The sequence below is a fragment of the Pelodiscus sinensis genome, chromosome 20 (assembly GCF_052426305.1).
Source record: "Pelodiscus sinensis isolate ZL-2025 chromosome 20, ASM5242630v1, whole genome shotgun sequence".
NCBI classification, from domain to species: Eukaryota; Metazoa; Chordata; order Testudines; family Trionychidae; genus Pelodiscus; species Pelodiscus sinensis.
In genome coordinates, this window is record NC_143071.1 from 12,635,392 (window position 1) to 12,663,272 (window position 27,881).

At 45.2% G+C, this 27,881-nt stretch overlaps 1 protein-coding gene across 1 annotated transcript; it reads right to left on the reverse strand.

Annotated features, from left to right (window-relative positions):
* Positions 1–335: 335 nt before the first annotated feature.
* Positions 336–27,881, reverse strand: PCTP (phosphatidylcholine transfer protein). Its single transcript, XM_075903831.2, has 6 exons — positions 27,666–27,881; positions 11,017–11,134; positions 5,943–6,022; positions 4,926–5,097; positions 3,176–3,243; positions 336–1,890 (listed from the first exon to the last, which is right to left on the reverse strand). Exons 1-6 carry the CDS (start codon positions 27,804–27,806, stop codon positions 1,825–1,827), a joined length of 645 nt encoding a protein of 214 aa, XP_075759946.1. The 5' UTR covers positions 27,807–27,881; the 3' UTR covers positions 336–1,824.

A 27,881-nucleotide genomic window follows, 5' to 3' on the forward strand; every position in this document is an offset into this window, starting at 1 on the left:
GGTTATCCTAGCTCATACTGTATAGGAAGAGTTCTTGAACAAACAGACAACTCATGCACCAACAGTCAAACTCTCAAATTTTAGTAGTTTGTGGTATTTTCTCTAGTGGAGAAGCTCTCTGTGTTCATAATTGACAATGATTACTGCTTACAAGTTAAACAACAATTTTTATTTACTCACACCTCTCCAAAGATGTCACCCAGTGTTCAAGTTGAACTGCAACTGATGATCTTCTATGCCATTAGCCAGGATGACCATGGCTCAGTTATATGCCCAAAAGATTAAGCAGCAAAAATTGTATAGCAAGCACAAAAAACACTACTCGTATAAGTCTGTAACTTCAACGTTTTGTTTTTAATTTATCAATCAACTACCATTCAGAGCATGTGAAGTATAGTATAAAGGCAAATAACTTGTGCCATTACTTCTATATACAGACATGACTGTAGGTCTTGTTAGTCACTGAGAAGATTTGCCTTTCTCCTGAAGGTCGTGCATATGGCCAGATTAACCACATGTGTTATGTCCCTGAGATCACCACCTTTGTGAAAATGGTTTTCCTTCAATATTCCACCCACACAGAGGTGCTGCTGCATGTGATATTTTCCCTCTTTTTCTAGGATCTTTTAAGTTATAGCAGTAGCTGGAAAGTTTGGTTCTTGGCCTTCTCGCCTTGTGTAACCCTTGGAACCATGAGCTACCCCCAAGACTGCTAAAGATCTCTATGTCAGGATCAAGAATGAGGAAGCAAAACCTTAACGTTAATCACCGGCATAACATTTAGGAGATTCCCTGACAACTTCTGATATTGGGACAGTCCTAAAGGGATTTCAAGTTAAAGTTGATATGGGAGATATGTTTCTCACAGAACTCTTTCAGGTAAGTGCTTGATAGGCTTTTAGTGTGTAATTGGTTTTCATTTGAGCAGAACAAGGAACTGACTCATTGTCGTATTTCATCGCAACTTTACTTATTGCACGTCTCTTCTATCTTCTTCTCAAAAGCATGGGTAGGTACCAACTAGGAGATGTGATAGGTGCAAAGATACCACTACTGGGATTTAACCAAATGCAAATGAAATATTTGATCACAGCAAATGGAACATTGTACTAGTAGACTACAGGGTATCTATCAACACATATAGAAAATCTTGTCCACTTGCATGGCCAGAAAGCAAGATATGCATTTCTGATCCACGAATGTCAGCTCTCAGCAATAAAATTTAGCAAGTAAGGAGATGAAGAAACATACTGAAAAGTACCCAGTGCATTAGATTTGAGAGCACCTTCAAAAAGGCAGCTAGTTTTGGCAGAAGGACCACATTAACTAGGCTGCATATGCCAGAACTGGTTATCTAATGTGTACAGAGACCTAATTTACCACACAAATCAGAAACATACTTTAAAAAGCTGCCATTTTAGAAGTATTCATCTCCAACAAGGAGTAACAGGACCTACCCTCTGTTGAGAGTTAAATAGGAGCCGGGGTTCCCCTCAAGTGACTGTCAGTAGAAAGCATATAGAAAATGAGGGGGGAGTGAATAAGATAAAAAGGAAGGAAACCGTTTGAAAAGCAGGTAGTAATTGCATCAGCAGTTGAAGGAAGAATGGCCAGCTATCTAGCTGAAGAGCACAACAGATGGCAAATGAAAAAAATATAAAGGCTCAACAATTTCAAAGGCATATGCCAACAGAACCTAACTCATGAGTAGTGTATCTCAGGAGGTAGATTTCATCCAGTGTTTCACAATAGTCCGGCTTGGAAGCATCCAATGTGGGACACCCAAATCAATGGACAATTCAGTGACAGGCTCGAAGCAGCAACTTAGGTTTTCTTGCAATAATTAAGGCAAGCCCTCTGCATATCTTTCAAGAAAGCAGGTACTCCACTCTGTTTAAAAAAAGAAAGTGTACAGTGGTTATTTTTTAATGATGCCAGCAAAAGAAACTGCAGAAAAGAAAGAGACACCATTTTACCTTTGAAATATTTTTAGTGTAACAGAAGACAGTTCTTCTAACAAAAAGATTAAATTCACTACAATGCAGGACATTCTGTACTTGTTTCTACGTCACGTTGTATTTCAGGTGTTTGCAACCATTACTACAGCTGCCTGCTCATACAGTGCAAAGTGAGTTTGTCTGTCCACGGTGGAGCAAAAGCAACTCTTATGAATCAGGCCAACCGACAGGGCGGGTCAAGGGGGCAATTTTCTTGGGACCTAGAGACTCTAACGGGCTCGGGGCTCCCAGCTGCCACAACTGCTCCTGTGGCAGTGGAAGGAGCCCCAGACTCTTCAAAATTCCACTGGGGCGCTGTGCCACATGCTGCAGGCAGCAATGAGGACTGGAGGGAGGAGGCATACCGGGTGGTGCTGAAAACTGGCTGCCACCTGCCATGCTCCTTTGGGAATGCAGAGCCAGGCCCCTGCCCCCTCCCCCAACCTTGTCCCAGGGCAGTGTTCCCTCTAAAATTTTCCAACCATGAGCAGAGTGAGTTTTGGCTTGTGCACCAATATTGAGGTCATGTGCGCTGGTTTGGGTTTGGCACCCAATTTATTAAAACAGACAAATTCCCAGCCACTGGAGTAGACCCCTGCTCTCCCCTTCCACACGGTAGATCCCATTCCTGGCCCCAGCTGCCAGAGCAGACCCTGGCTCCCCCCTGACACGTGGCAGCCCCAGCTACCAGAGCAGGCCTCCTCTCCTCCACCATGCGGCCGCGGCAGGTCCCGGCCCCCCACCCGAGCGGCTCCTTCATCACACCATCTCAGCCAGACCCACCCGTCAGAGCAGCCTGCAGCACGAGTGCTCCTGAGCAGCTCTCCTGAGGAGACGGGCGGGGGAAGAATTGCGTATGCACGGATGAGCAGGCGCGCACCTTAGCGGGAACATTGTCCAGGGGCCCAGCAAAACTGTTGTCCCTCCTGGATGAACCTGAGTGTTCGTATTAAGAGTGAGCTTTCTTGAGATACAGGGAAAGGACTTGTGAAAGTAGACAAGAGGAGAAAGCCACCTGAATGGAGGCCTGGACGACAGAGTGGCCAAAAGGGGACACTTCGTTTGACGACGGGCTGATCTGGTCAGATTTACGGATGCCAGATTTGGATCTAGGGTGTGGATTCTCAGGAACAAGTTAGACACTACAAAAATATGTTGCCCCCCTGCTTCCTGCTTACCTTGGCTGCCCAGTTAACGAGCCAAGACGGAATCATGCCACCAGGATTATCGAAGTAATACATGTAAACTTAAAAGGGAGAGAGAAGGGAACAGTTTGTTAGAAAAGTAATAATTAGCAGTTTACTTGCTTGACTGAAGCTATATTGATTACACCCACAGTTTTTACCCGACTATGGAATGATGGATGTAGCCGTATATAGTAATGTTAGACACACATTGTTACCATTTTTTCCTTAAAGAGAAACTTTGTCCCAAAACATTCTTCATTCTATTTATAGAAACTTCAAAATCAGGTCAATGATCAAAATCATGCCAGGAAGGATTAACTAACTAACTAACAAAAACCCACACCCCAATATCCAATGAGATTAAATGAATGACATCTCTTCTCCACTTAGAGGAGGGAAATATCTGATGGTCCATTCTTAAATTGTGCAAGTCCAATGAGGCAACATCACTGTCACTCATACAGTGGTTCTCAAGCTTTTTGGCCCATGGCCTACTCTGCTCAATGCAGACCTTTCTACAGTTGGGATGTAAGCAATTAGTTGAATAGTCGACTACCTGACAAGCCTAGGCTTATCGGGTACTCAAGTCACTACTCAACTAATCGCTTCTCCTCCCCCCCCCCACCTTGCTGCCTCTATTTGAGGCATACAGGGGGCAGGGCAGAGCAGACGCCGGTGCTGGGGGGAGACAGGTTAAAAGCCAGTTCCGCCCAGCACCATCTCCACGGGCGGAGGAGAGGGCAGGCAGAGGCGCATCAGGGGTCCAGGCATGAGCCAGTACTCCACTGTCCTGGCTTGCACCTGGTCCTGGTCCCAGACACTGCATCTCTGCCTCTTAAATGTAATAAGAGCCACCTGGCTCTTACTACATTTAAAAGGCAGAGCAGCAGCGGGGTTAGCTCTTGGCGCTGTGGCTCCACAGCTCCCCCCTTATCAACTAATTGATGGAAATTCCATCCACAACTCAATTAGCTGATTAAACACAATTTAACATCCTTATTCTGCGGACCACCAGCCAACCACCCATGATCACAAAATGGGTGCAGAAGTGTGCAGGAGGGAGAGGGGGGCTCCGGCGAGGAGGTTGGATGCCGAGTCTCAGCAGGAGAGGCTGAGAGACCAATGGGGGTACAGGATCTGGGCATGAGGGGGATGGCAGGCGCTTACCTGGCTCCGTGCACCCCGCCGCTCCCAGGCACCATCCCTGCTGCCCCCACTGGCTGTGATTCCAGCCAACAGGAGCAGCAGAAAAAGTCTCCAGGAGAGTGGTTTCCTGTGCTGCTGTTCCCTCACTTGGCGGGGTGGGGGAGAAGGGGAAGGAGCAGCAGTATGCAGAGCCACTTCCTTCCCCCACAAGCTGGACACCCCCCCGCTGCAGCAGGAAGCCAGCGCTGGCGTGCCAACCTTGCAAGGAGAGGGGCACAGAGCTTGGGCACCAGCTGGGGGTGAGCCCTGAGCCCATTGCCCACCTGCAAAGCTGTCACGGACCACACCTTGAGATCCACTGCTCCAAACACATGAAGCCCATGGAACGTTCCCAGGCATGCTTCTTTCAGAACGGATTTCCAGCGATTAGAGAACTCTCGGCAGACATCTCTATTGTACCCTTTGCAAGTATCCTCCACTCCTTGGCCTCTCCTGCTTTGATGGCATCTGAGATTTTACATTTCATGTTCTGAACAAATGCAGAATAATATTTGAAAGCTTGCTCCACTTTGCTATAGTAAGTGCGGTTTCTTACCTTTGGATCCAGTCTTGCCATCACTCTCAATCACCAGACTTTGCTCGTAACCCTCTACTCTGATAATCCCAGGATTTACTGGGCACTCCGGAAGGGACACGCTTTTAGCCAGCGCAACCCAGATCTTCCGCCCATCAACATCTATATTGCGCTGTTCCCGAATGTATACATACTGCATTTCAAGCTAAGAAAGATACCCGAAAGAGGATGAATAACTCAATTCAGAGAAGAAGATAAGTTCCTGGAGGAGAGGTCCATTAATTAAGATAGTCAGGGATGCCACTCCATGTTGTGCGTGTCCCTAAACTTAACTGCTAGATACTGGGATTGGAGGACATGGAGTGGATTGCTCAATAAATTGCCCTGTTCTCTTCACTCCTTCCAAAACATCTGGCACCCGCCCTGACAGTCACTGAGTGCAGCAGAAAGGCCATCCCTTACCTGCTGCAAGGTAGGTTTCATCTCAGTCTATTACATGGACGTTAGTATTTGCTTTATTAGCAGTGGGTTAGCCAACAGACTCAAGGGGCGCCTGGGTATGGGGGGGGGGAGCGGGGGACTCCGTACTCCAGGAATAAATAGGGCCTCAAGTGGCAGGAGTGGAGCCAGGGAAGTCGGCCCTCAGCACTGCCCAAAGCTTGCGGTATGGTGCTTAGGTGGCGATTTAAAGGACTCAGGGCTCCAGCCACTGCCGCAGCTGCAGCAGCGACAGCTGGGAGCCCCAGCCCCCTTTGAATCACCAGGGCAATTCCCACCTCCATCAGCAGGCCTGGTTATAGGTCTGATACTGCAGACACACTCAAAAACCTATATTTTGCTGAAATCCACGTGGTACCCAGGTGAGTGAGTCACATAGTGACCCATCAAACTTTTAAATCCTTAGTTCTCTTTTCAGGTTTGGCTTTTCTGCACTTCAGCCCTTGCAGTAACAGACAAGAAGAACTCTAACAGCTGCCTGCATCCGAACACTTGAATAAGCTGCATAGCCCCCAGGACAAAAGAGCTTTGAAAGGATACATCTCTGTTCGACAAAGGGAAAGGGTACTTCACTTCCCAGTAGATTATTCTCTTCCCATTGCAAGTCTTCTCGCACAGCTCTACAATTGGTAAAGAGAAACAAAAAGTGCATTGGCCATCAGAGTTAGTTCCAGCTGTAACATTTACACATATGTAACAGCTAAAAACTGCTTAAACTAGCCATGCAAGAATTTAAACGTCTGGTTGTATCTCAGCACAGCTATACTGGGATCTGCTAAGTCAAGTAGAGCCAGGTCAAGAGAAAAAGGTGTTTCTACGGTAGACAGTTCCAATCAGGAATTAAGTAAATTAACTGAACCAGAAATTGCAAGCAGAATCACATCTCCATTGCTTATTAAGTGCATCGATGCAAGAGGAGAACAGTCTGTGGGGAGGCTGAAGGCAGGTCTACACTACAGGTAATGTCGACCTAAGGCAAGCAACTCCAGCTACGTGAATAGACGATGTACATTATGTTGCATTTTTGTGGGGTGTCCAACTCCCATCAACTTCCCTTATACTTCTCATTCAGGTGAAGTACCGGTGTAGATGGTCAGGAGTTGATTTAGAGGGTCTTTACTAGACCAGTTAAAATCGATCTCCTGCGGATTGATTGACACAGGGCCGATCTCCTAGGAAACATGGACCTGTCCCGAGCCAAACTCCCTCCCAGAACGTAAACTCATTCCAAGCCTGTCCTGCCTGTTGAGTAAAGCTGTGCAGAGGCACACGTCCTTTTTAATGCTCATCCTGTATCTAGAAGTCAGAAGAGTTCTGTTGTTGAATGTACTTTTGAAACAAAACAGGCAGCCACTTGATATTCTTGAGATCCATTCCACTAACATGGAATTAGAATGTGTGGCAAGTATGAAAAGACTCCCAATTAAAGTGAATGATGAGCAAAACTGGGGGGGGGGGACTGGGGGAGGCGTTGCCAACGAATGACAAAAAGGGTAAGTTAGGCAGTACCAGTGAATAAGCACCAATACAGTTCAGCCACTTGTGTTTTCATATCAAAAGAAGCTGCCACTATAATTTTGTCATGCTGGAACCATTCAGCTATCTCCAAGGGAACGCCCACTCTTAACCCAATGTACTGTTTGAACAATACAGACAGATATTACAAATCTGAAATGTCATGCTAATACACAGCTTCTTGGGCCCGTTTACACATGAACAAAGAATGGTGCCACAGAGGGCAGGGAAGGAAAGAAATTGAAAATGGGTGGGGAAATGGTGCATCTAAAAAAAAGAACTGCCATTACAGCCAGTGAATATGTATGTACCAGGTATTATTCACACAAACTACATTTCCATTCTGTGGTCCAGGTGCAATTTCACTAACACTGAAGATGTGCACACAGTACGCTGCTGTCCCTTCAATGCAGTGACCAAAAAAAAAAAAAAAAAAAAAAAAAATCATACATTCTCACACTTTCCACCAGAGGTCACTGGAGTATTAATGTGTTGCTTCTGAACTGTTGCTTTAGTTTAATTTTTCTTTGGTAAAATGACACTAAAATGCTAACCAGTGAGGCTGAATGCCAGCTGTCTCCCTCTTTTTCAAAAGATTGGCATGTCAATCTCAAATTGACATATGTCTAGACATTCAAATAGCTGGAGAGATTGTTTTAAAGCTTGCTGTGTTTCTTTTTTAAAAGTTAAGCATCGCACAATAGTACTCATGAAAGTCATGTATTGTAACACCCGTGCTCCAGTTTAGCCTGTCCAGTCTAGAGAATAGGCTGCCAAAAGCTGACCAAGCAGAGGTTTGGTTGTTCTGTCCAATGCCACAACTTCAGTAATCCATTCTGAAGAGCCTGATACATTATTATTGCTGAAAATTACACACTTGCTAAAATGCAGCATTCCCTTTTTTTTTTAAAAAAAAAAAGGCTACATTCCAAAACGTACTTCATCCATTGTACTGTTCAGTTTTGTTTAGAATACAGAATAGAAACAGTGGGTAGTTCAGCTTTGTTGGAAATGGATCTCATTTCACAGCAAAATTTTCATAAAGTGCTGTAGTAGAGAATGGCTGATCTGTGTATACACGTGCCACAAACATGGAAATTACTACCTAGCACTATTGAAGTGTGTGCTCCTTTATAGGCAAGGGCAAATCTACAGCTTATAGTCCAAAGCCTTGATGCTGAAATGGAGGTCACTGTTGGGGGAGGCTGCAGATCAGACTTAATGGAGCAATACATGCTCTGGGTATCCTGTCTTTGGAATGCTCAGCCCACTTTCCAGAGAAGCAAAACCATTTTCAACCCTGCCATGTGTTTTTATAGGCTTATCCAAAAAAAGAGCGATCACTCTGAGCAAGTTGCGTTACTCTTCGTAATATGGTGCTGACTTTCTGACGTACTTTGGGAAACAGTAAATTGTTAATAACGTTGACATTTAAAGCACTCCTGATATCACCATTAGCACCCCTTAAAACAAAGGGCATATTTAATGTTTCCAGTTTTCTGCTATCTACCCAGAATATTATAAAAAATATGACAGTTAATTACCTGTCGGCAGAAGGCCAACTCGTCCAGCCTTGGCATATGAAATACCTTTGAGGCTGCAAATCTCAAACTTGTATCAAATCATTATTTCAAAACATACACAAGTTCTGGACATCGTTCGGGGAGCCAGATATTTTAGTCAATGAGGGTGCAAAGGCCAACCTTGCAACATTATCTACATTTTAGAATTTAAAGGGTGGAACTTCCCAACTGCTTCCTTTCTATTCTCTTTGAATAAAAAAAGGCATTACAACATGATCTCCATATGTTGGCTTCAGACACTAGTTTGTAATTGCCATAGCTAAGTGTTTTTCAAACTACACTCTGATAAAGTCATTTAAATGGAAAATTAGAATGGCCAATTGTTTTGTCTTCGTTTACGATACTGTGCATGAATTAAGGTTTCACTTCAAGCTTCTTTTGAGCTGTTTGTGCTAGCAGAAAACATGAATGTCTTTTACAGTTAAATACAGTAAACTTCCGATAATTCGGCACCTTTAGGACCCAGGGGGTGCCAGATTATCAGATTTGCCGGACTATCAGAAGGGGGAGCTATAAGGAGTCTGGGGTTGGGGGGATGCCACCCCAGACTCCTAGCCCCCCCCCTTCCGATAGTCCGGCTCTGCCCCAGGCGTCCCCGGCAGCCCCCCCAGCTGCTCTGCCCCAGGCATCCCCAACTGATCAGGGGCTTATTCCAGGAAGCCCGGGGAAGAGCAGCTCTTGGAGCTTCCTGGAGTCAGCCGCTGGTCAGTTTCAGCAGCGGCTGATCGGGGGCAGCGCTACAGGACCTACCCGGCAGCCCCCCAGCTGCTCTGCCCCCGGCTTCCCCGATTCAGCCGCTGGTCAGTTTTAGCAGCAGCTGAATCAGAGAAGCTGAGGGCAGAGCAGCTCCAATGGTCCAGCTGCCCGGAGCACTTCTGGGTTCCTAATGGTGCCAGACCATCAGGAGTACCGAACCATCAGATGCCGGACCATCGGAGTTTTACTGTAGCCACTTTGTGTTAGCTTACACCTATTTCACTAGTAAAGCTACAGGACAATTTCAATCAACTTATTTTTGGTAGGTTAAGTAGCTCTCGCAACAATACTGATCAAGGTGCTGTCAGCACAACCATTCACTGGCTAGAGCTCCCAGAGTTTAAAAGCAAGGAGGGTATCTGGCAAGATTTTCCTTGGCTTTGGAACATGCTCTTCCAGGTCCCTATTCAGGAAAATACACATGAATATGCTTAATTACTATGACTTCAGTGGGATACGCATGTTCTTGAGTACTTTCCTAAATAGAGTCCTTGCCCCTCTGGACTCCAGCTGTTGGCCATCCAGACGCATTGCAAATTCAACCCATCCTTCCTACCTTCCTCCTCCAGGTGTTTGTGGAAACAGGTGTGTGGATGGCATGGGAACATGGTTGATAACTGACACGTTAACATTCTGAATGAGGCCAGGTGAACTATTACTTCTGGGGAGGCCATTGATAGGTGTTTTAGGTTTTCCAATTGGACAGTCACTATTTTTGTAAAGCACCCAAAAAGGTAGCAAGGCTCTCCCAAAACAGACAAATAAATGTGGGGCCTATGAGAGCTAAGCCTGACCTCACCTGCAAAACTGCCACCAGGAGGACAGCTATTCTGAGCACGTGACAGCAATACGGTCACCTAATATTTAAGAAGAGTATAGAATAAAATTATAGTTCAAAGCTTGTGCCGACCCAGCCTCCAAGCAGGAACACAGAGTGTGATGAGAGCGTGAGCCCCAGCACCGTGTCTCAGGCTTTGTGCCTACTGCGTCACCAGGCAAAGAGCACTTCAAAGGGAGACATTTCCCCATAGACAGTGCAGAGCAATGGTTCAGGTGCCAGCCTGCCACTTAGGAGACCTGGGTTCAACTATCTAATCCACCCTAGACTTTTTCTGTCATCTTAGGCATGTCACTTAGCCTCACTGTGCCTGAGTTTTGCCCATCTGTAAAATGGAGCTAAAACTACTTCCACCTGCCTGTGTGCCATGAGGATAAACACACTTAAAACAGAGAGGTACTTGGATCCTGTGGAAATAAGGGCCATGTACAGGGGAGATAACAGACTGCACAAGCCCCTAGGAAATGTGTGTGGGGTGGCTCCATGCTCCCAAAAGGGGAAGGACCTCAAGCAGCGATCTGGGCAGCGCCTCTTCTGCATGTCCCCTCCCCCAGCCTTCAGAGACACTTGAAGCACAAGGCACGGGGATTCAGAGACCACAGGGCTCATAAGTACTTCAAAGTGGCAAGGACTGATGCTGTGAGGTGCTCTCTTGATTTTTCAAGTTTGGCGATGACTAGACAAGAATTCAGCTGTCATATACACTTATTGGTATACAACTGGGGGCATACTGAGTGAGGAGTGCTTTTTATAACTTGACCTCAATTATAAATGCTGAATTCCTGAAAATGTGACTTCAAGTCCTTTGGGAAATATGACCCTAAGAGGAGAGAGAGAATTTTTTTTTTTCCTTCTCAGGGAGGCTTCCTAAAAAGTTGGATGAGGCTTAAACTTTTAAAAAGCAATTTGATTATTTACTAACCTTTAACATACTGATCCCATTGTTTTCTGTACTCTAAATCCATATAGACATCTGCACACAACTCTGGGGGACACTCAGTAAGGCCACCAAAGATTTTATACTCGTAAAGTCCTGATTGCTGTGGAAACAGAACAGACAAAAAGGGAAACATTCCACGGCATGAAGAGCAGCTGAAGGAAGCAAGGTGGGGCAGTTATTGCAAACCTACGTCATCTGTGAAAGCAAATCCCTTTAAAAACAATCCCAAATACAATATGGCCTTGGTTTAAGTTTGTATATGGAAATACCAAGTCAGATTCCCTCACAGAACCACTTCACAATTCCCTTATTCACATCAACTAGTACTCTACAAGGAGTTCTCAGAAACTCAGTGGCATCACGTGGGGTAAAAGACACTACAAAAGATAGGACTGATCCTGCTCCCAAGTGCTTGAATGGAACAGAATCAAGGTACCACAATCTGACCTAGAAATAAGAGGTTTTGTTGTGCAACATGACTAGGTAATGAATGACCCATAGTAATCACTACTTCTGTAAAAGGCTACCAACAGTGGGAATATTATTCCAAATTTTGAATCACAGGCTATACCTGTAAGTGTACAGTGTGGAGTGTAACATATACACTGAGCATCTTGAATATTAGTGGTTTTCCTTCTGCAAACATCATGAATCCCAGCCCTCAATTCCCCCAGCACCCGATTTCATGTGTTAATGCTTTTAAAGTTTCACATAATATATGGAAATGCCATCTGAACATATGGAGCAGAGTTTACCCTATTGTTACTACCAGGTCAGTACTAATTAAAACAACGTGAATATTTTAAGTGTCAATTGTAATTGAGTAAGACCGAGCAATCTCAAAGAGGGGGAAATATTCCATACAGACCATGGCTATTCAATGGTCTGTGTGAAAAGAACTGTTGTGGTTCAATGCCAACTTGTTCTAATTCCAGTGGTGGCTGTGTAGTGAGAAGGCTTCAACACACCAAGTGCATGTTTACACTAGGAAATTATTTCAAAATAAGTTATTTTGAAACAACAACTCCCGAAATAATAATTTCTAAATAGTGCAGCCACACTACAGGGAAACCTTAAAACTAGTCCGAGGCAGGCTCCATTAATGTGGATGTGCTACCTCGACTTAGCGCCCCAGGAAGCACTAAGTAGTAATTGGTCTGAATTACTCTGAGTAGTTATTTCAAAATAGCAGCAGCTGAGCATCCACACTACTGCTACTTTGAAATAAATATTTTGAAATTAGTGTTCTTCCTCGTGGAAAGCAGGAGTTCTTATTTTGAAATAACCAGCCTGTTCTTTCAAAACAAAGGGTTTGGTAGTGTGGATGCTCCGCTTGTTATTTTGAAACTAGCCAATAGCCCTTCATAAGATGGGATTTTTCGGGTGTCTCCCCTTCCCCCGCGGAGCCCAAACAGCCACTTGCTTCCCCATGGAGGCCCGGCTGAGTGGCACAGAAGTCAGCTGAGCGCCAGGGTGGGAGGCGAAGGATGTGACTCAGGCAACAGCGCCGCCCAGAGGCAACAGCCAGTATTTCAGCATTACCGAGTCACAGACATTGGGCTACTATATATATGATAACCCCCTACTGTAGACTGGGTTCAAGACAACAAATTGTATGGCTATGCTATTTCAACTACCCTCCTCCCCAGAATTGCCTCTTTCCTGAAGAGTGTAACTGAGAACACAATCCAGCCCCCCAGTTCCAATCCTAAAGTGCCTTACAGCCCACGTAATATCCTTGACTTTAACAGACTTGGACAAAGTGAATCAGTGCCCATTTTGGGTCAGCTTACTTGTGTTACCCCGAATGTATCCTATTCCGTGAATAACACTTCTTGACAACTCAGTCTTTGACAAGCACTCTATTTAAGAGAAGGAATTTGTTTTTAAAGAGATACAGCATGACTTGTACCATGTTAGTAATAAGGCATTAATATTTCCATTTTTACAAAACGGTCTCAAGCTAATTTTGGCAAAATGGCATACCTCATCAAGCCAACATTCAAGAGAGTCCTTTCCATATAGGCAAGATGAATGATGCACTGAACATACAGTTTATCTTATGGCTTCAGCTTTAGAAATAGATTTTAAAACTAAAAAGCAGCAAGTTAGGAAGCTGGTGATATTTAATTTTGTGGTCATGGCCTTTCCAAGGATACAGTCTCTGTATTGAAGAATTTGAAATAACTGACAAGGTCTACTCTAAGGTCTTCATAATGTATTTCAACCTGATCAGATTAAATAATATTATGGAGAATGGTGGTAGGGCATGACCATGAAATATCTTTTGGCAGAAAGAGATAATCGCAACCACTACTTTAATGCAAACGCCTCTCTAAGGCTCTGTGCACACTGGGTTGTTCGGTCTCTCTTCCTTCCACACCTAATCTCTTTTTAATTTTGTAATAAGCGAGTGCAAACTCCCAATGGAAGCTGTCCCAGATGAGACTTGTACTACTCTAATTTATCCTAGTAAGCCACTGGAGTACATTGCACCAGTAGAATGTCTACTTTAAGCATTTGCAGCTATTTCAGTGTAAGTTACACAGCCTAGCCTAAATCCCGAAAGTGAATGCCCTCCAAATAACTACTGTATGTCTACTACTAGACTCCACTATCATGTGAAGTTTGACAAATTGCCAAAAGCAAGTAGATGCCCTGTAATTGCTCTTTCCTTCATTGGGCCCAGAGTACGCAATGAAAGATCTTGACTTGCCAATATGCCTTTGCAATGATGAAATGCTGAAAGCCTGCTGACAACTCCTCATCCAAGGTGTGACTCAAAAGGCCTTTGACAACATTAGAAAAACCTCACAGACTTCAAACAAGCTGGGGATCAAAGTTATAGGCATGTCAACTCAGATTCACTGCAGAACTGACCCTAAAACTTTCACCATAACAAGCATCTGCACTACTTCGTTGGACAGACATTCAAATTTACAGTTTTGAGAGGTCAAATGCAATGGGGGAGGGGGGGTGGAAGATTTTCTTCCATGTAAACTGTTTATCTGCATTTACATTATCCTGCCTTGCACTATTTTTGTAATCACATTTCCCTAATCCCATTAATGCACTAGGGAACATTAATTGCTCTCCCTTTGTCTCTCATAGAATAACGCATTGCTATTCTGTAGCAGGAAAAGAGTCATTTTTATTATTCTTTTGCTGGATCCTTTCCAGTATCTTGGTGTCTCTTGACAAGAAACAAAAGGAGCCTGCTTAAAACTATAATCCTGGTGTCAACATCCATGACTCTAGCTACTACGTAGTAGCGCAAGTTAAAAGGACAGCAGCAAAGTTTCCCTCTCTGAACCCTGTATCTCCTACTGTTTATCTGCTTGGGAAAACAAAAGCCACACAGTGCTTCCTTCTCATTGAAACTTTCAATGGCAGCATCCACCTCTCAGAGCTTGTCTCCACTATAGCATTATCTTGCGGTACCTCCCAAGAGCTGCCCCAACCTAATTCCCATCCACACACTTTCTCTCTAACATGAATTTGGTGGTGCTTTCAACAGCAGCTACATGGCCCATTTGGGAGGTGGATCGAACCTCGACAGTGTTGCTTGAGCTAACAATACAATGGGGACACAGCTATTTTGTGCTGCTCATAACGCCATACTGAGCTGAGTGTTAGTTCATCAGGGAGCCACTCACCCATTTGGGCCATCTTAAACTCCTAGCGAGCCCTCTGGGGGGTGGAAGAGGGCAGGGGAGCTTACAGCTGTGGTAGGCCCCTGGACAAAGTGATAGTTGGGGGAGGGGAGGAGAATGGCTCCATGCTCCCAAAAGGGGCAGAGCCTCAGGTGGAAAGGGTGAGGCTGGGAGCAGCCAGTCCTCAGCACTGCCCAGACCACGGCACCCCCTTGCTTCCCCCAGCACCACACCAACCTCAGCATTCTCACATACCCTCCTCCCTCCACACCTCCATGCTGCCAGCAGTGCACCATGGGATACTCCAGCAGTGATTTAAAGGGCCCAGGGCTCTGAGCATTGCCAAGATCCTTTAATATCCCTCCTTCGCCCTCCCCTGTCAGCAGGCCTAGATGAGGGAACCGGATACACAGCACAGTCTGCTCTGTAGAGCCCTGCATGGATGCAAGATTTGTCTCTGCATCTACAAAAATAGGCTGCGGATATCCGCTCTGACATCCACCGATGTGGCTACCTGCAGATACAAAGCGGCTATCTGTGGATTTGCAAGGCTCCACTCCTGTGCATCATATAAGAAGTCATAGATCTATGGCGGAGTCAGACTAACTACCTGTCCATGGAAAAAAATATCAGTTACAAAAACCAGCCCCCTGACAAGAATTGGTCTCAATGATCCAGCCTGAAGGAGCCTGAGAGTGGCCACTCTGCCAAATAACATTCGAGCAGCACTGAGTAGCCGTGTCCCAGTTGCATTACTAGCTTAAACTGAGAAAAGGCTTGCTTACCAGAGAAGATTAGTCTTAAAGGTTCCTTTAAGACTTAGTCTTCAAGTGCCTTCACTATGCAAGAGGACAATCTGGACTTCCCAAAGGGCTAGTGTCACTGGTTAAGATGCTGTATGAAGTTTCAAAATGCTGTGAAAGGGCAGAAAGTGGAGAGACCAATTGGTTCAAATTGTCACGGGAGTACAATTTGTCTTGTCACTCTTCCTCTGATGTACTGCAATAGCAAAAAGTGAAAAGCAAAAGGACGACACAGATGTGTGCGTGTCTGGTTCACTTCTCATAACATTTATTATTGGGGAACAAAAACCTTGTCTCATTTTCCATAATTAGTTTTCAAGGTAATTTTGTAGGTTACTGTGACATGTTATGAACCCGCACATTTTATGTCTACATTTGACCTACAATAAGGGCAAATATTTAGGCCCAATAGTCACAGCAGCCTTCATCTGGGAGGAGGTAATGATATTCAAACCTAGAGCAAGCGAGAGTTCCAACCATTCAGCTATTAAGAGTGGACAACTCCACTGCCTCCATTCACCGATTCCCTTCGCTTTAAAAAAAATAAAAATCCAACCAAAACATTTCATTTAGCACAGAACAAAACTGGAATTTTGATGCTCTAAAAAAAATTGTATTCAACTTCATTATAATTTTTTACTTTTCCACAACTGCCAGCAAGCAAACAATCGCACAACTCTATACTACCATACTTTGGTAAATACCCTTGATTATTGAATTTCCTCAAAGTACTTACTAAAGTTTGTAACTGTTACAACAAACTTTGCAAGGGAAATGGAGGATCACTCTGCCACAGTAGATGTGTGTGCAAGAGACATGCTGTGAAACAATCACTCTCCAGCTAAACATTTGGAGATGGTTCATTGGACAGACAGACTAAACTTGGCATTTTTATTACCCTTTCACACAACATGACCTTTGGGTACAATCTAACTCTTCACCCAAACTCTTATCACATCTCCCAGGAAAGTCAGAGAAGTAACAGTTGGATAATTGCGGCTGTGCTTGTCTCTTCTCCAGAACAGCCAAATTTGGCCCAGTCTTAACCCAGCACAGATTTAAAGCCTGCCAAGCCAGTCCTCCCCGTCCCCCCCCCCCTCTCGTTATGCCATTCTCCATTATCCTTTCCATAAGTTTTAGACGCTCATCACAATCCTACAAGGAAAGAATTCACAGGAGCAAAATATAATCAGTGTGATAATCACCTATGTTTTGCTGGTGTGTACCCTCCAATTCTCTTGGGGCACGTCTACACAGCATTATTTCAGAATAACAGCCATTATTCTGAAATAACAATGCGAGCGTCTACACAGCAATTCTATTACTTTGAAATAATTTTGAAATAACAGATGGCTTATTTTGAAATCTGTAAACCTCATTCCACAAGAAATAACATTTATTCCAAAATAGCTATTTTGGAATAGCTATAGTGTGGATGCTCCACTGCTGCTATTTCAAAATAGCTCCTCCCCAGGGCCATTCAAAGTACGGTAATTAGAGCCCCAGGAGGCACTGGGGAATAATTCGAGGTAGCATGTCCACGTTAGGGAACCCTGCCTCGGACTAATTCTGAGGCTTCCCTATAGCGTAGATGTGCTATTTTGAAATAAGCCATTTTGGAAAAAAAATTCCGAAACAGCTTATTTCAATATAAGTGTGCTGTGTAGACGTACCCTTAAGGACACATACCCTCTCAGAGTTCATCCATTTCTGAATGAACATGGAGAATCCTTGTCCTCGCTCCCTAACAGACCCCTTATTCACACCTTAGGCTGTTTAATATTGGAAGGTCGTTCGGTGTTGGGCAACCTAGGCTAGCGAGTGGGCTTCATGAGTGGCCCTCCATCTCATTGGACCACAAGATTGGCATAACCAAGACGGTCTCCCGGGATAGGGTAGTTTTGCCAACTGCACTTGTATAGAACTTGCAGGGTGAGCTGACTGAACCATACCAGCGCTTTAATTGGATTTAGAGGGCCCACGTGGCTCTCACAAACAACATACACACCTCGCTTTATGTGCCCTGACTTTACCTGCGTCTCACTATAGCAATAAATACCAATAGGAAAAAGCTACATGGACAGAAACCAGCAGAATCCGGCAACCCTGCGTGTGGGCAACAGTAAACAAATGGTCTCAAGGGACACACATAGAAGCCCGATGGGCCACATAAAGCTTGCAGGCTGCCCACCACAGATGTAGCCTGAGCTTCTGCAGGATATAGGCCAGGGGTGTCCAAACTTTTTTCAAAGAGGGCCAGATTTGATAAAGTGAACATGCGTGAGGGCCAACCATTTTGCCTGACATTCTTTGAACCATTAAAATTAAATGCAAATTAACTATTTTATGCAAAGTTTATTGCAAACGGCATACTTTTCATTTCGTCACATGGATGACAAATCTAAATAGGTGTTAAATCACTCTGCCTTTCATATCTGAAGGCCAGATGAAAAAAAAATCCAGGAAGCTGAAATATGTGTCAGGAACATTGTAAAGTACATTACATATTATTGGTAATAAAGGCTGTCTGTCAACTTTTAAGTTCAAAAAATATGAACAGGAACATAACACCAAGTATACATGTTGTGTCCAAATATATTTATAACTGATTTAGACCAACTGACATTAACTGAGATTTTACAATGTATTCATCTCAATACATATGGATTCATTGGGGGTCATAAAAGATAGATATTGCCAAATTACCTGTGGGGCCGTATTAAACCGGAACACGGGCCGCAATTGGCCCGCGGGCCGGACTTTGGACATGCCTGATATAGGCTGTAGAATTTCACCGAACAGGTCTCTCACACATGAATTAATCCTCAAACAGCCCAACAATATGGGGATAATTAAAGTTCCTTGTTTTGCAGATGGGGAATAGGATAAATCAAACTGCTCTAGATCAGTGTGACAAGGCGCCCCCGCCCCACACATTCCCCGCGGCTGGACAGGCGCTGTTCGGCTGCCATGGCGGAGAAGTGCGCCCGTGTGCGGCTTGCTCCCACGCTGCTCGGCCGTCGCCCCAGACTGATGTCAGGGTAGGCGACATCCGAGATGGCCCGGGGCGGACGGAGAAAGCGAGGGGGGAGGCCCCGCCCTGGGGGAAGGCAGGGGCTGCACGGCATCTCAGACCTGGGACATCAGGAAACGACGGGGGCGGAGTCGCGGCGATCAGCCGATACGGCCCCGCCTGGGATAGGAGGAAGAGAAAGGGCGCGGCATTTTAAAACGCTGCCACCCAGACCAAGGGGAAGAGGCCCTGAGCTAGGGAGGAAGAGTCCGTTTGTGGCCGGAAACGGATGCTACCCCCTCCAGCAACACTGTCGGCAAGAGGGAAGGTGAGCTCCAAGCTTGGGGGCTTCCGAGGGGGAGGGAAGTAGCCCAGGGCGGAACCCGGTGTGGTTGGCGGGCTGGTGAGTTGCGGTGGAACGCCCCACCAGCCGGTTCGGATCCCAGTCAATCCGAGTCCTTAGGGCCCTGGGCTGGGGCCCGTGAGCGAGGGCGGGCCCAGGCCCCCTCTTCCCCCGCCTCATGTCCAGCACCACAGTAGACAGTGGGGCACGGCGGCAACATGAGCGGAGGAGAGAGCGACGGCATCACTACCGGTCTGGAGCAGAGACGATAGAGACCGATGCTTAAACGACCCCCCGAAGGGGGACTGGCAGAAAGGGGCTGCGTGGCGGCCCACAATCACACACTTAAAATCAAAGTAGGGGCTCTGCTCAAAGATAGACCAACGAGCCCATTTATGATATTTAAGAGCTTCCTTCAACATATTTTGTAATTCTCATAGGATTTCTCTGGAGGTAAGTCAATAAGGGTGCGTCTACACAGAACTCTAAACTCGAAATAAGAAATAATACAATTTGCTTAGCATAAATTGTATTATCTTATTTCACATCTATTTCGAAATAGCTTCTTTTGAAATTTGATACGTCTACACAGCACCAAATTTTGAAATAATGTGCTATTTTGAACCATCCCTTATCCCCTGTGCAATGAGGTTTACTGGATGGCGATATACTGCGCCTGTTCTTTCAAAAAATATTTCGAAATAACAGGCAACTTGTGTACCTCTGGTATTCCAAAATAGCTGTGCAGTGTAGACATATCAAATAGCTGTGCAGTGTAGACATACTCTGAAGGCCCAACGGTCTAGATGTTTCTGCACTAGCACATGCCAGTGTGAAAATAGATTGTATGGCAGAACTAGCTCATCCAGGTTCCATTGGGGAAAAAAAAAAAAGACATTAAGTAAGCTTCACAGGATAGTACAGGGTACAGCCCTGTTGAGTCAGGACTTAAAAATAGTGCACCAGTGCACATCAAGTTGAACAATAGTCAGCAGGAGTTCTACTGAATTAGTTTGAAAACGGCCATTTTTAGTGACTTAACGACTTAACTCCTTGTGGGGTAGTGTATTAGCCACCAACAGTTCTCAAAGTAGGCTGAGATACTGCAGAATCTTGCACTACTGCACTAGTATGGATTTTCATGGTAATTAGAAGTGGAATATTTTCATATTGAGAAGCAATATAAAACAACATGAAAAATAGCATTTTTTTCTAAAAACATTAAAAAAAAGTCAAAATTCTTAAAACAAACATGAGGGCCCTTCTCTTTCCTTCCCCTGGCAGGTTTTTTGGGGGGGGGAGGGTTTGCACCTATTGGAGTCTGGGAGATGGGCGGGAGTTAGCCCGTCCACATCTAAATGACCTCCCCACAGCCTAAGGGTAGTGTCCACTAAGCCCAGAAAACCAAGTAATTACTTGGGACAAATAAAGATAAAACAGGGATGGTTGTGAGGGTCAAAGGGCTAAAACAAGGGAACCGGATGGGGACACCAAGCAGAGAACCCTGGACAGCGCCCACTGCCCCTCAAAGATCAAGAGAGAGCCAGCAGACACCGCCCAATGGAACTCTGCCCGGATGCGTGAGGGATGCAGGAATGGAAATAGACCCCACAGTCGCAGGCCCCTCCTTCAGCCAACCTCTGCTCCCTAGGCTTATAAATTACCATCTTGGCGATAGCCAGGAGGAGGTTGAGCAGGATGTCCCGCGACTTTGTTGGGCCATGGATGGGGTGTGCATAGATGAGTAGGTGAGGGTAGAAGTGCAGCCAGAACCTCAACAAGAAGTTCTGGAGGAGCCAAAAGAGGGGCTGTAGCCTGGAGTACTAGAGGTAGACGTGCACAGGGTCTCCCTCTCACCACAGAAGGGGCAAGTGTCGGGAATGGGAGTGAACCGTGCCAAGTACACACCCCTGCTCATAGCTCCGTGTAGGATTCTCCAGCTAACGTCCCCGATGGGCCATTGACCTGGCAGTTATAGGTGAGGAGGGAAGGGAAAACGTAAGGAGGAGAGGGCAGAAAGAAGTTCTCAGGAGTAGGGAGATGTTGAAAAACAAGTTGAGAGAAAAATGCAAGATTTCTCCTCAAAAATCAGCTAATATTTTATGAATAAGTTTACTGGTAGCTACCATACAGTACCACTTCTACCCTACTATGAGATTCTACCAAAACCACTGCTTATTAATTATATCTATATTTATACCTCTTTCAAATACCTGACAAACCTCATTAGCTATTTACTGTGTGCACTCTACACCACTGACATGCTTTCATTTCAGTACCAGAGCTTACCCTTCCCATACTATAAATAGGGGGATACATTACCACACAGCGACAGAAGAAAAACAAATTACCTGGAAGTGACAATTCTAGTTCTTGTAATGAGGATGAATCAGACTTTCCCCAGCCACCCTTCCCCTTTCACAGGGACCTGGATGACCTATTTGTTTGCTTTCTCCTTTAGGTTTTCCTTTTAGGAAGAAGCAGGTTTTGCCCACGAAAGCTCATGATACTATATTTGTTAATCTCTAAGGTGCCATAGGACTACTCATTTTTAAAGTTACAGACTAACACAGCTACGCCTCAGATGTTTAGGAAAAAACATCCCAAAAAGCAGGGCACCTAAACTACCAGGGTGTGTCTAGACTACAAAGTTTTTTCGAAAAAAGTAGCCTTTTTCAAAAAAGCTTCCCCTGTGCCTCGACTGCAGCCGTGTTCTTTCGAAAGTAAATCGAAAGAACGTGGCAGGTTTTTCAATCACGGTAAACGTCATTTTATGAGGAAAAACGCCTTTTTCGAAATTACTTTTTCAAAAAAAGGCGCTATTGAATGTAAACTGTGCTTTTTCAAAAGAGAGCGTCCAGACTTTCAAAAAAGCGGCTTGCTTTTTCGAAAGTACTGGTTGTAGCTTAGATGCTCTTTTTTTGAAAGAGGCTTTTTCAAAAGTATCTTTTGAAAAAGCTTCTTTCGAAAGAGGCTTGCAGTCTAGATGTAGCCCCAGAGTCAAAAGATGGGGTTTCCTGAAACCATGTTTAATTCCTTAATTTGTCTTTTTTGCTGCTTTAAAAAAAAAAAAAAAAAGAAAGAACAGAAAGACTTCCATGTTTCGATCTAACTATTCCTTCGAGATACCCTAGATTATCTAGGGTGAAACATGTATATTTACGTATAGTGGAGCAGGACGCTCCAAAGCTGAGGACACAATATTTGACCCTGTAATATTTTGTTCATCTAACCCTAAGCTATCTTTCATCAGCCATGCTGCCAAATCAAATTAATTTGGGGGCACAAGCAGTGTCCCTGTGGAGCAAATATGCTCCTCAATTCATAGGTTGGTGGTAAACTAAGGAACTGATGCATTTCTTAAAATCTGATCATGTAATGAGATTCAACAGGCAGATTCTGGAAGCTCTGCCATGCTGCATTGAAATCAGCGAGATTCTATAATGGGATCTGGCCATGCATCCATCTTGCTGAGAGGTCAAAAGATTGATCAATCATAGCCTACAGCAGGGGACAGAACATGAGCAGCTCCCCCTGCTGAAAACCTGACAGAAGCAAGAGGCACATGAACTATTTCAGAAGTCCTCTACTCCCCCTTCACAATATGGGTGCTCACCAGCCAGGTGAGAGGCATGCACAGAATGCAAGTACTTTCCCCTCACTTCCTTAACATCCGAGGAGGAATGGGATGAAAAGCAAGCCACATTCCAAAGCACACAGCAGCGCCCCCCACACTCCACCCTACCAAAATTCCACCCTTGCAGCTGCGCCCTGGGAGTTACAATCTAGTGCCATCTGTTGTAGAACATCTTTATTTCCCAAATGAATAAATGCCTGTGAGCAGGGACTAAAGTGATCCCCTAAAAGGCTTTTAATCCAGTTTTGAAGTGGGGATTGAAAAAATGCTGATGAATTCTCTTTGTAAAGAAAATGAATGCCTGTCCTCAGCAGTCAGTACAGCCAATTTAGGAAGGCGGCCTGCTGAAAACACAAATGCACCCAGCTTGAGAAAATCAGCAGGCTGTCAATTCCTTAGACTAATGGGGGGTTTAAGTCCAATTTAATAACTATGGCAAATTAGGAGCCAGGAAATAGGAAGAATGGGGAAGAGGCCTTTACTGCCAGCAGTGTTACTGCAGAAGTACAAACATATATTGGTATATAGGTAGACCATGATCATTCTCGGTGTTACTGTTGTGACAACTTCTGTCTGTTTTTCTAATCCTTCTAATTCAGTTCAGCTGACCTACTCCTAGCAAGACATTTGGATCTAATCAAACCTGGTCTGACTGAAGCCTGATGATAAGTAAATGTAACTGCTAATGTAAATATATTTTCTAATTTATCTTAGCTAAGTCTCCCTTTCATAGCACCAGATAATTTGTTTTGAGAATTCATCTAGCTGGACAGTGACAAACAATTTGATTAATTCAGCATTTTCAATAGCTCAGAGTATGCTGAATGAGATAAACTGTAATTAAGAAGCTACTGATGATAGAAAAAAATCATATTTAAAGGCTATTTACCTGAATTACTGATATTACAGATTATTAAAGTGAATTTAACTTTTAAAGTGTCATTTACTTTTGATTATGTCACTTATTTTTTCCCCCATTTTATTGAGATTTGAAGAAAGGCTAGCCAGCTTCATTTTTCTTTTCCATTGTTGTGCACTACCAAAATATTGCAATATTCAGATTGCATAGACAGCAGGAAACAAAACGGTTTCCACTGACTTTAATAAATAAATTGCTGAAGACAATTTTGTACTAACAGTAGACTCTGTCAAGCTACATACACACACACCTCTTAATTCCAATGCAACAGTAGCACTGACCTGTTGAGCGTGTGATTAGAAGAGAAAATAAGAATACAAAAGCAAAGAGCTATTTATACCTAAATGTTTTAATAAGCCAGGAAATGGGATTATTTACCGTGTAAAATAAAGACTCTCCTGACATTAATAGTAAACTAGTCTGTGCATTTCATAACTTTCATTTCTCTCTTACGCTTAAATTTCATTCTTTGAGTAGCAAGTTCTAAGTGGTTGGAGTCATTATCCCTGTGGTAACTGCTGCTCCTGGAAGTGGCTGGCACGCCCCTGCAGCCCCTGAGGAAGGCAGAGCAGGGGGTTTCCACATGCTGTCCTTGCCTGCAGACACCACTCCTGCAGCTCCCATTGACTAGTAACAGGGAATCGTGGCCAGTAGGAATGCGGGCTCAGTGCTTGCAGATGAGGGGCAGCCCATGGTGCCACTGTTGTACTTGCCAGCTGCTTTCAGGAGTGGTGCAGGGCCAGGGCAGGAATAAGTCTGCCTTAACCCCACTGCTCCACCACCCAGAAGCCATCTCAGTTAAATGGTGCCCAGACAGAGCCTGCTTCCTGAACCCGGCCCAGCCCTGAACTTCCTCCTACACCCAAACTTCTTCCCAGAGCTTGCACCCCGAAACTCCTCCTGGACCCCAAACCCTCACCCTGGGCTAAGCCTGGAGCCCCTCCCATGCTCCAAACTCCTTGGCCCAAGACCAGAGCCTGCACCCCAACCCCAGCCTGGTGAAAGTGAGTGAGGAAGGGGGATGGACTGAGCAGGGTGAGGCCTCAGAGAAGGGGCGGAGCAGGGGTGGGACCTCCGAAGGAGCAGGAAGGAAGTGGGACACAGGTATTTGGGTTTGAGGGAGATCTTACATTGCACTTAGATTGAAAAAGTGATCTTGTGGTTAAGAAGGTCGGCGATCACTGCTCCACTTAGATAAATTTGTACTGAAGGGTGGGGGGGGGGGAGGGAATAGACAGAAGTCATTTCCTACTGAAATTAGTAAACTGCCTCCATCAGGCTCAAAGCCCTATTTCATCAAGCAGAGCCACCATCAGGAGTTTCCAATCTACCAAGTACGACTAAACCTGAAGCACTCTCAGGCTGTGTCTAGACTGGCCAGTTTTTCCGGAAAAATCTGCCACTTTCCCGGAAAAACTTGCCAGCTGTCTACACTGGCCGCTTGAATTTCCGCAAAAGCACAGACGATCTCATGTAAGATTGTCAGTGTCCTTGCGGAAATACTATGGTGCTCCTGCTCGGGCAAAAGTCCTTTTGTGCAAAACTTTTGCGCAAAAGGGCCAGTGTAGACAGCTGAGATTTGTTTTCCGCAAAAAAGCCCTGATCGTGAAAATGGCGTTCGGGACTTTTTTCCGGAAAAGCACGTCTAGAGTAGTACGGATGCTTTTCCGCAAAAAGTGCTTTTGCGGAAAAGCGACCGTGCCAATCTAGACGCTTTGTTCCAAAAATGCTATTAACGGAAAACTTTTCCGTTAAAAGCATTTCCGGAAAATCATGCCAGTCTAGACATAGCCCCAGTGATCTGCAGGCTCATTCATAGAATAATAGAATCATAGAATCATAGAATAATAGGACTGGAAGGGACCTCAAGAGGTCATCGAGTCCAGCCCCCCGCCCTCAAGGCAGGACCAAGCTCCGTCTACACCATCCCTGACAGATGTCTATCTAACCTGTTCTTAAATATCTCCAGAGAGGGAGATTCCACCACCTCCCTTGGCAATTTATTCCAATATTTGACCACCCTGACAGTTAGGAATTTTTTCCTAATGTCCAATCTAAACCTACCCTGCTGCACTTTAAGCCCATTACTCTTTACCCTGTCCTCAGAAACCAAGAGGAACAAATTTTCTCCTTCCTCCTTGTGACACCCTTTTAGATATTTGAAAACCGCTATCATGTCCCCCCTTAATCTTCTTTTTTCCAAACTAAACAAGCCCAGTTCATGAAGCCTGGCTTCATAGGTCATGTTCTCTAGACCTTTAATCATTCTTGTCGCTCTTCTCTGTACCCTTTCCAATTTCTCCACATCTTTCTTGAAATGTGGCGCCCAGAACTGGACACAGTACTCCAGCTGAGGCCTAACTAGTGCAGAGTAGAGCGGCAGAATGACTTCACGAGTTTTGCTTACAACACACCTGTTGATACAACCTAGAATCATATTTGCTTTTTTTGCAACAGCATCACACTGTTGACTCATATTCAACTTGTGGTCCACTATGACCCCTAGATCCCTTTCCGCCATGCTCCTTCCTAGACAGTCGCTTCTCATCTTGTATGTATGGAACTGATTGTTCCTTCCTAAGTGGAGCACTTTGCATTTCTCTTTATTAAACCTCATCCTGTTTACCTCTGACCATTTCTCTAACTTGCTAAGGTCATTTTGAATTATGTTCCTATCCTCCAAAGAAGTTGCAACCCTACCCAGTTTGGTATCATCTGCAAACTTAATAAGCGTACTCTCTATCCCAATATCTACATCATTGATGAAGATATTGAACAGTACGGGTCCCAAAACAGACCCTTTCGGAACTCCACTTGTTATCCCTTTCCAGCAGGATTTAGCACCGTTAACAACAACTCTCTGACTACGGTTATCCAGCCAATTATGCACCCACCTTATCGTGGCCCTATTTAAGTTATATTTGCCTAGTTTATCAATAAGAATATCATGCGAGACCATATCAAATGCCTTACTAAAGTCTAGGTATATGACATCCACCGCTTCTCCCTTATCCACAAGGCTCGTTATCCTATCAAAGAAAGCTATCAGATTAGTTTGGCATGACTTATTCTTCACAAACCCATGCTGGCTATTCCCTATCACTTTATTACCTTCCAAGTGTTTGCATATGATTTCCTTAATTACCTGCTCCATTATCTTCCCTGGGACAGACGTTAAACTGACCGGTCTGTAGTTTCCTGGGTTGTTCTTATTCCCCTTTTTATAGATGGGCACAATATTTGCCCTTTTCCAGTCTTCTGGAATCTCCCCTGTCTGCCATGATTTTTCAAATGATTCAGTCATGATTCAGTCACACTTAGAGCAACAGGGGCAGTGTTTGCAGCTGCAACAGCTTACCCCATCAGCAATTAATGGCATTAGCCTGCAAGCTGCTTTCCTGACCCAGGAGACATTGAGCTAGTAGTGGTGTTAGTGCCCAGACAGCTGACAAAGGTGACTGGCACAATGGGGCAGCTCAGTCCTTCCAGCTAATCAGCAAAACAGCTCCCTGCTTTTTGTACATCTAGATAAATACACAAGCCTCCCATGGAGAGAGTCCATACAGAGAACAACCCCACATAAAAGTTTCTAGGTGATAAATTGCCTTCAGCTAGCAATGAATCAGACTTCCATTCAGTTACAGAGGTGTAACCATTCCTCCCATAAATCTATAGGAAGGAGGGGGCAGCTACTAGGTGTAGGCAACATTCAGTTTTCACCTCCTGTAGGTGTAGGTATGCACCCATATACAAAGGGTTGAGCCTGTTCTCTTTCCCTTCCCTGAAAAAATAGAGGGGATCCACACCTGCTATATAGAGGCTTCCTCATCTACATAAGGCATCCAGCAGAGATAAGAGAACTGGGTATTCACTCGGATTGCAATTCACTGTGTATTGAGAATGTTCCCTACATACAAAAAATATATTACCTATTATGCAAGTGCTCCCCTCCCCCAAAGAACCAGTCCTTCCCCTTATGTAATGAGAACCCCCACTACACAGGGCATGCCACCTTGCCCTATGCCTACAAGGGCCTGCCCACCTGCCCCATGCACACAGGGCACGCTCGCCTGTACAGACGCTGTCCTTTTGCCCCCCGGACACAGGCCCCACACATCAAGCCTCCAGGTGCATGGGGGGTACCCCCCCAAGTGCAGATCTGCCCCCTACCCAGAGGATCCCCCCAGTGACGTGCAGACCCCCCCCCCCCCCGGGCGCATAGGGACCCCCCCAGGCAGACAAGGAGCCCCCGGTGCAGGGTACCTCGTGGTACAGCCGGTAGATCGTGACGCCCATGGACTCCACCAGGAGCTGCCAGCCTTCCGCTTCGGCCGGCGCCGGCTGGTCCAGCTGCCGGCAGGCGGCCTGGAACTGCTCCTCCGAGAAGCCCCAGGGCCCCTCCATCGCGCGGCGCTGCGCCCGGCGCGCCCTGGGATATCCCGGCCGGGGCCAGCGGCGACCAATGGCGGGCCCCGGGCG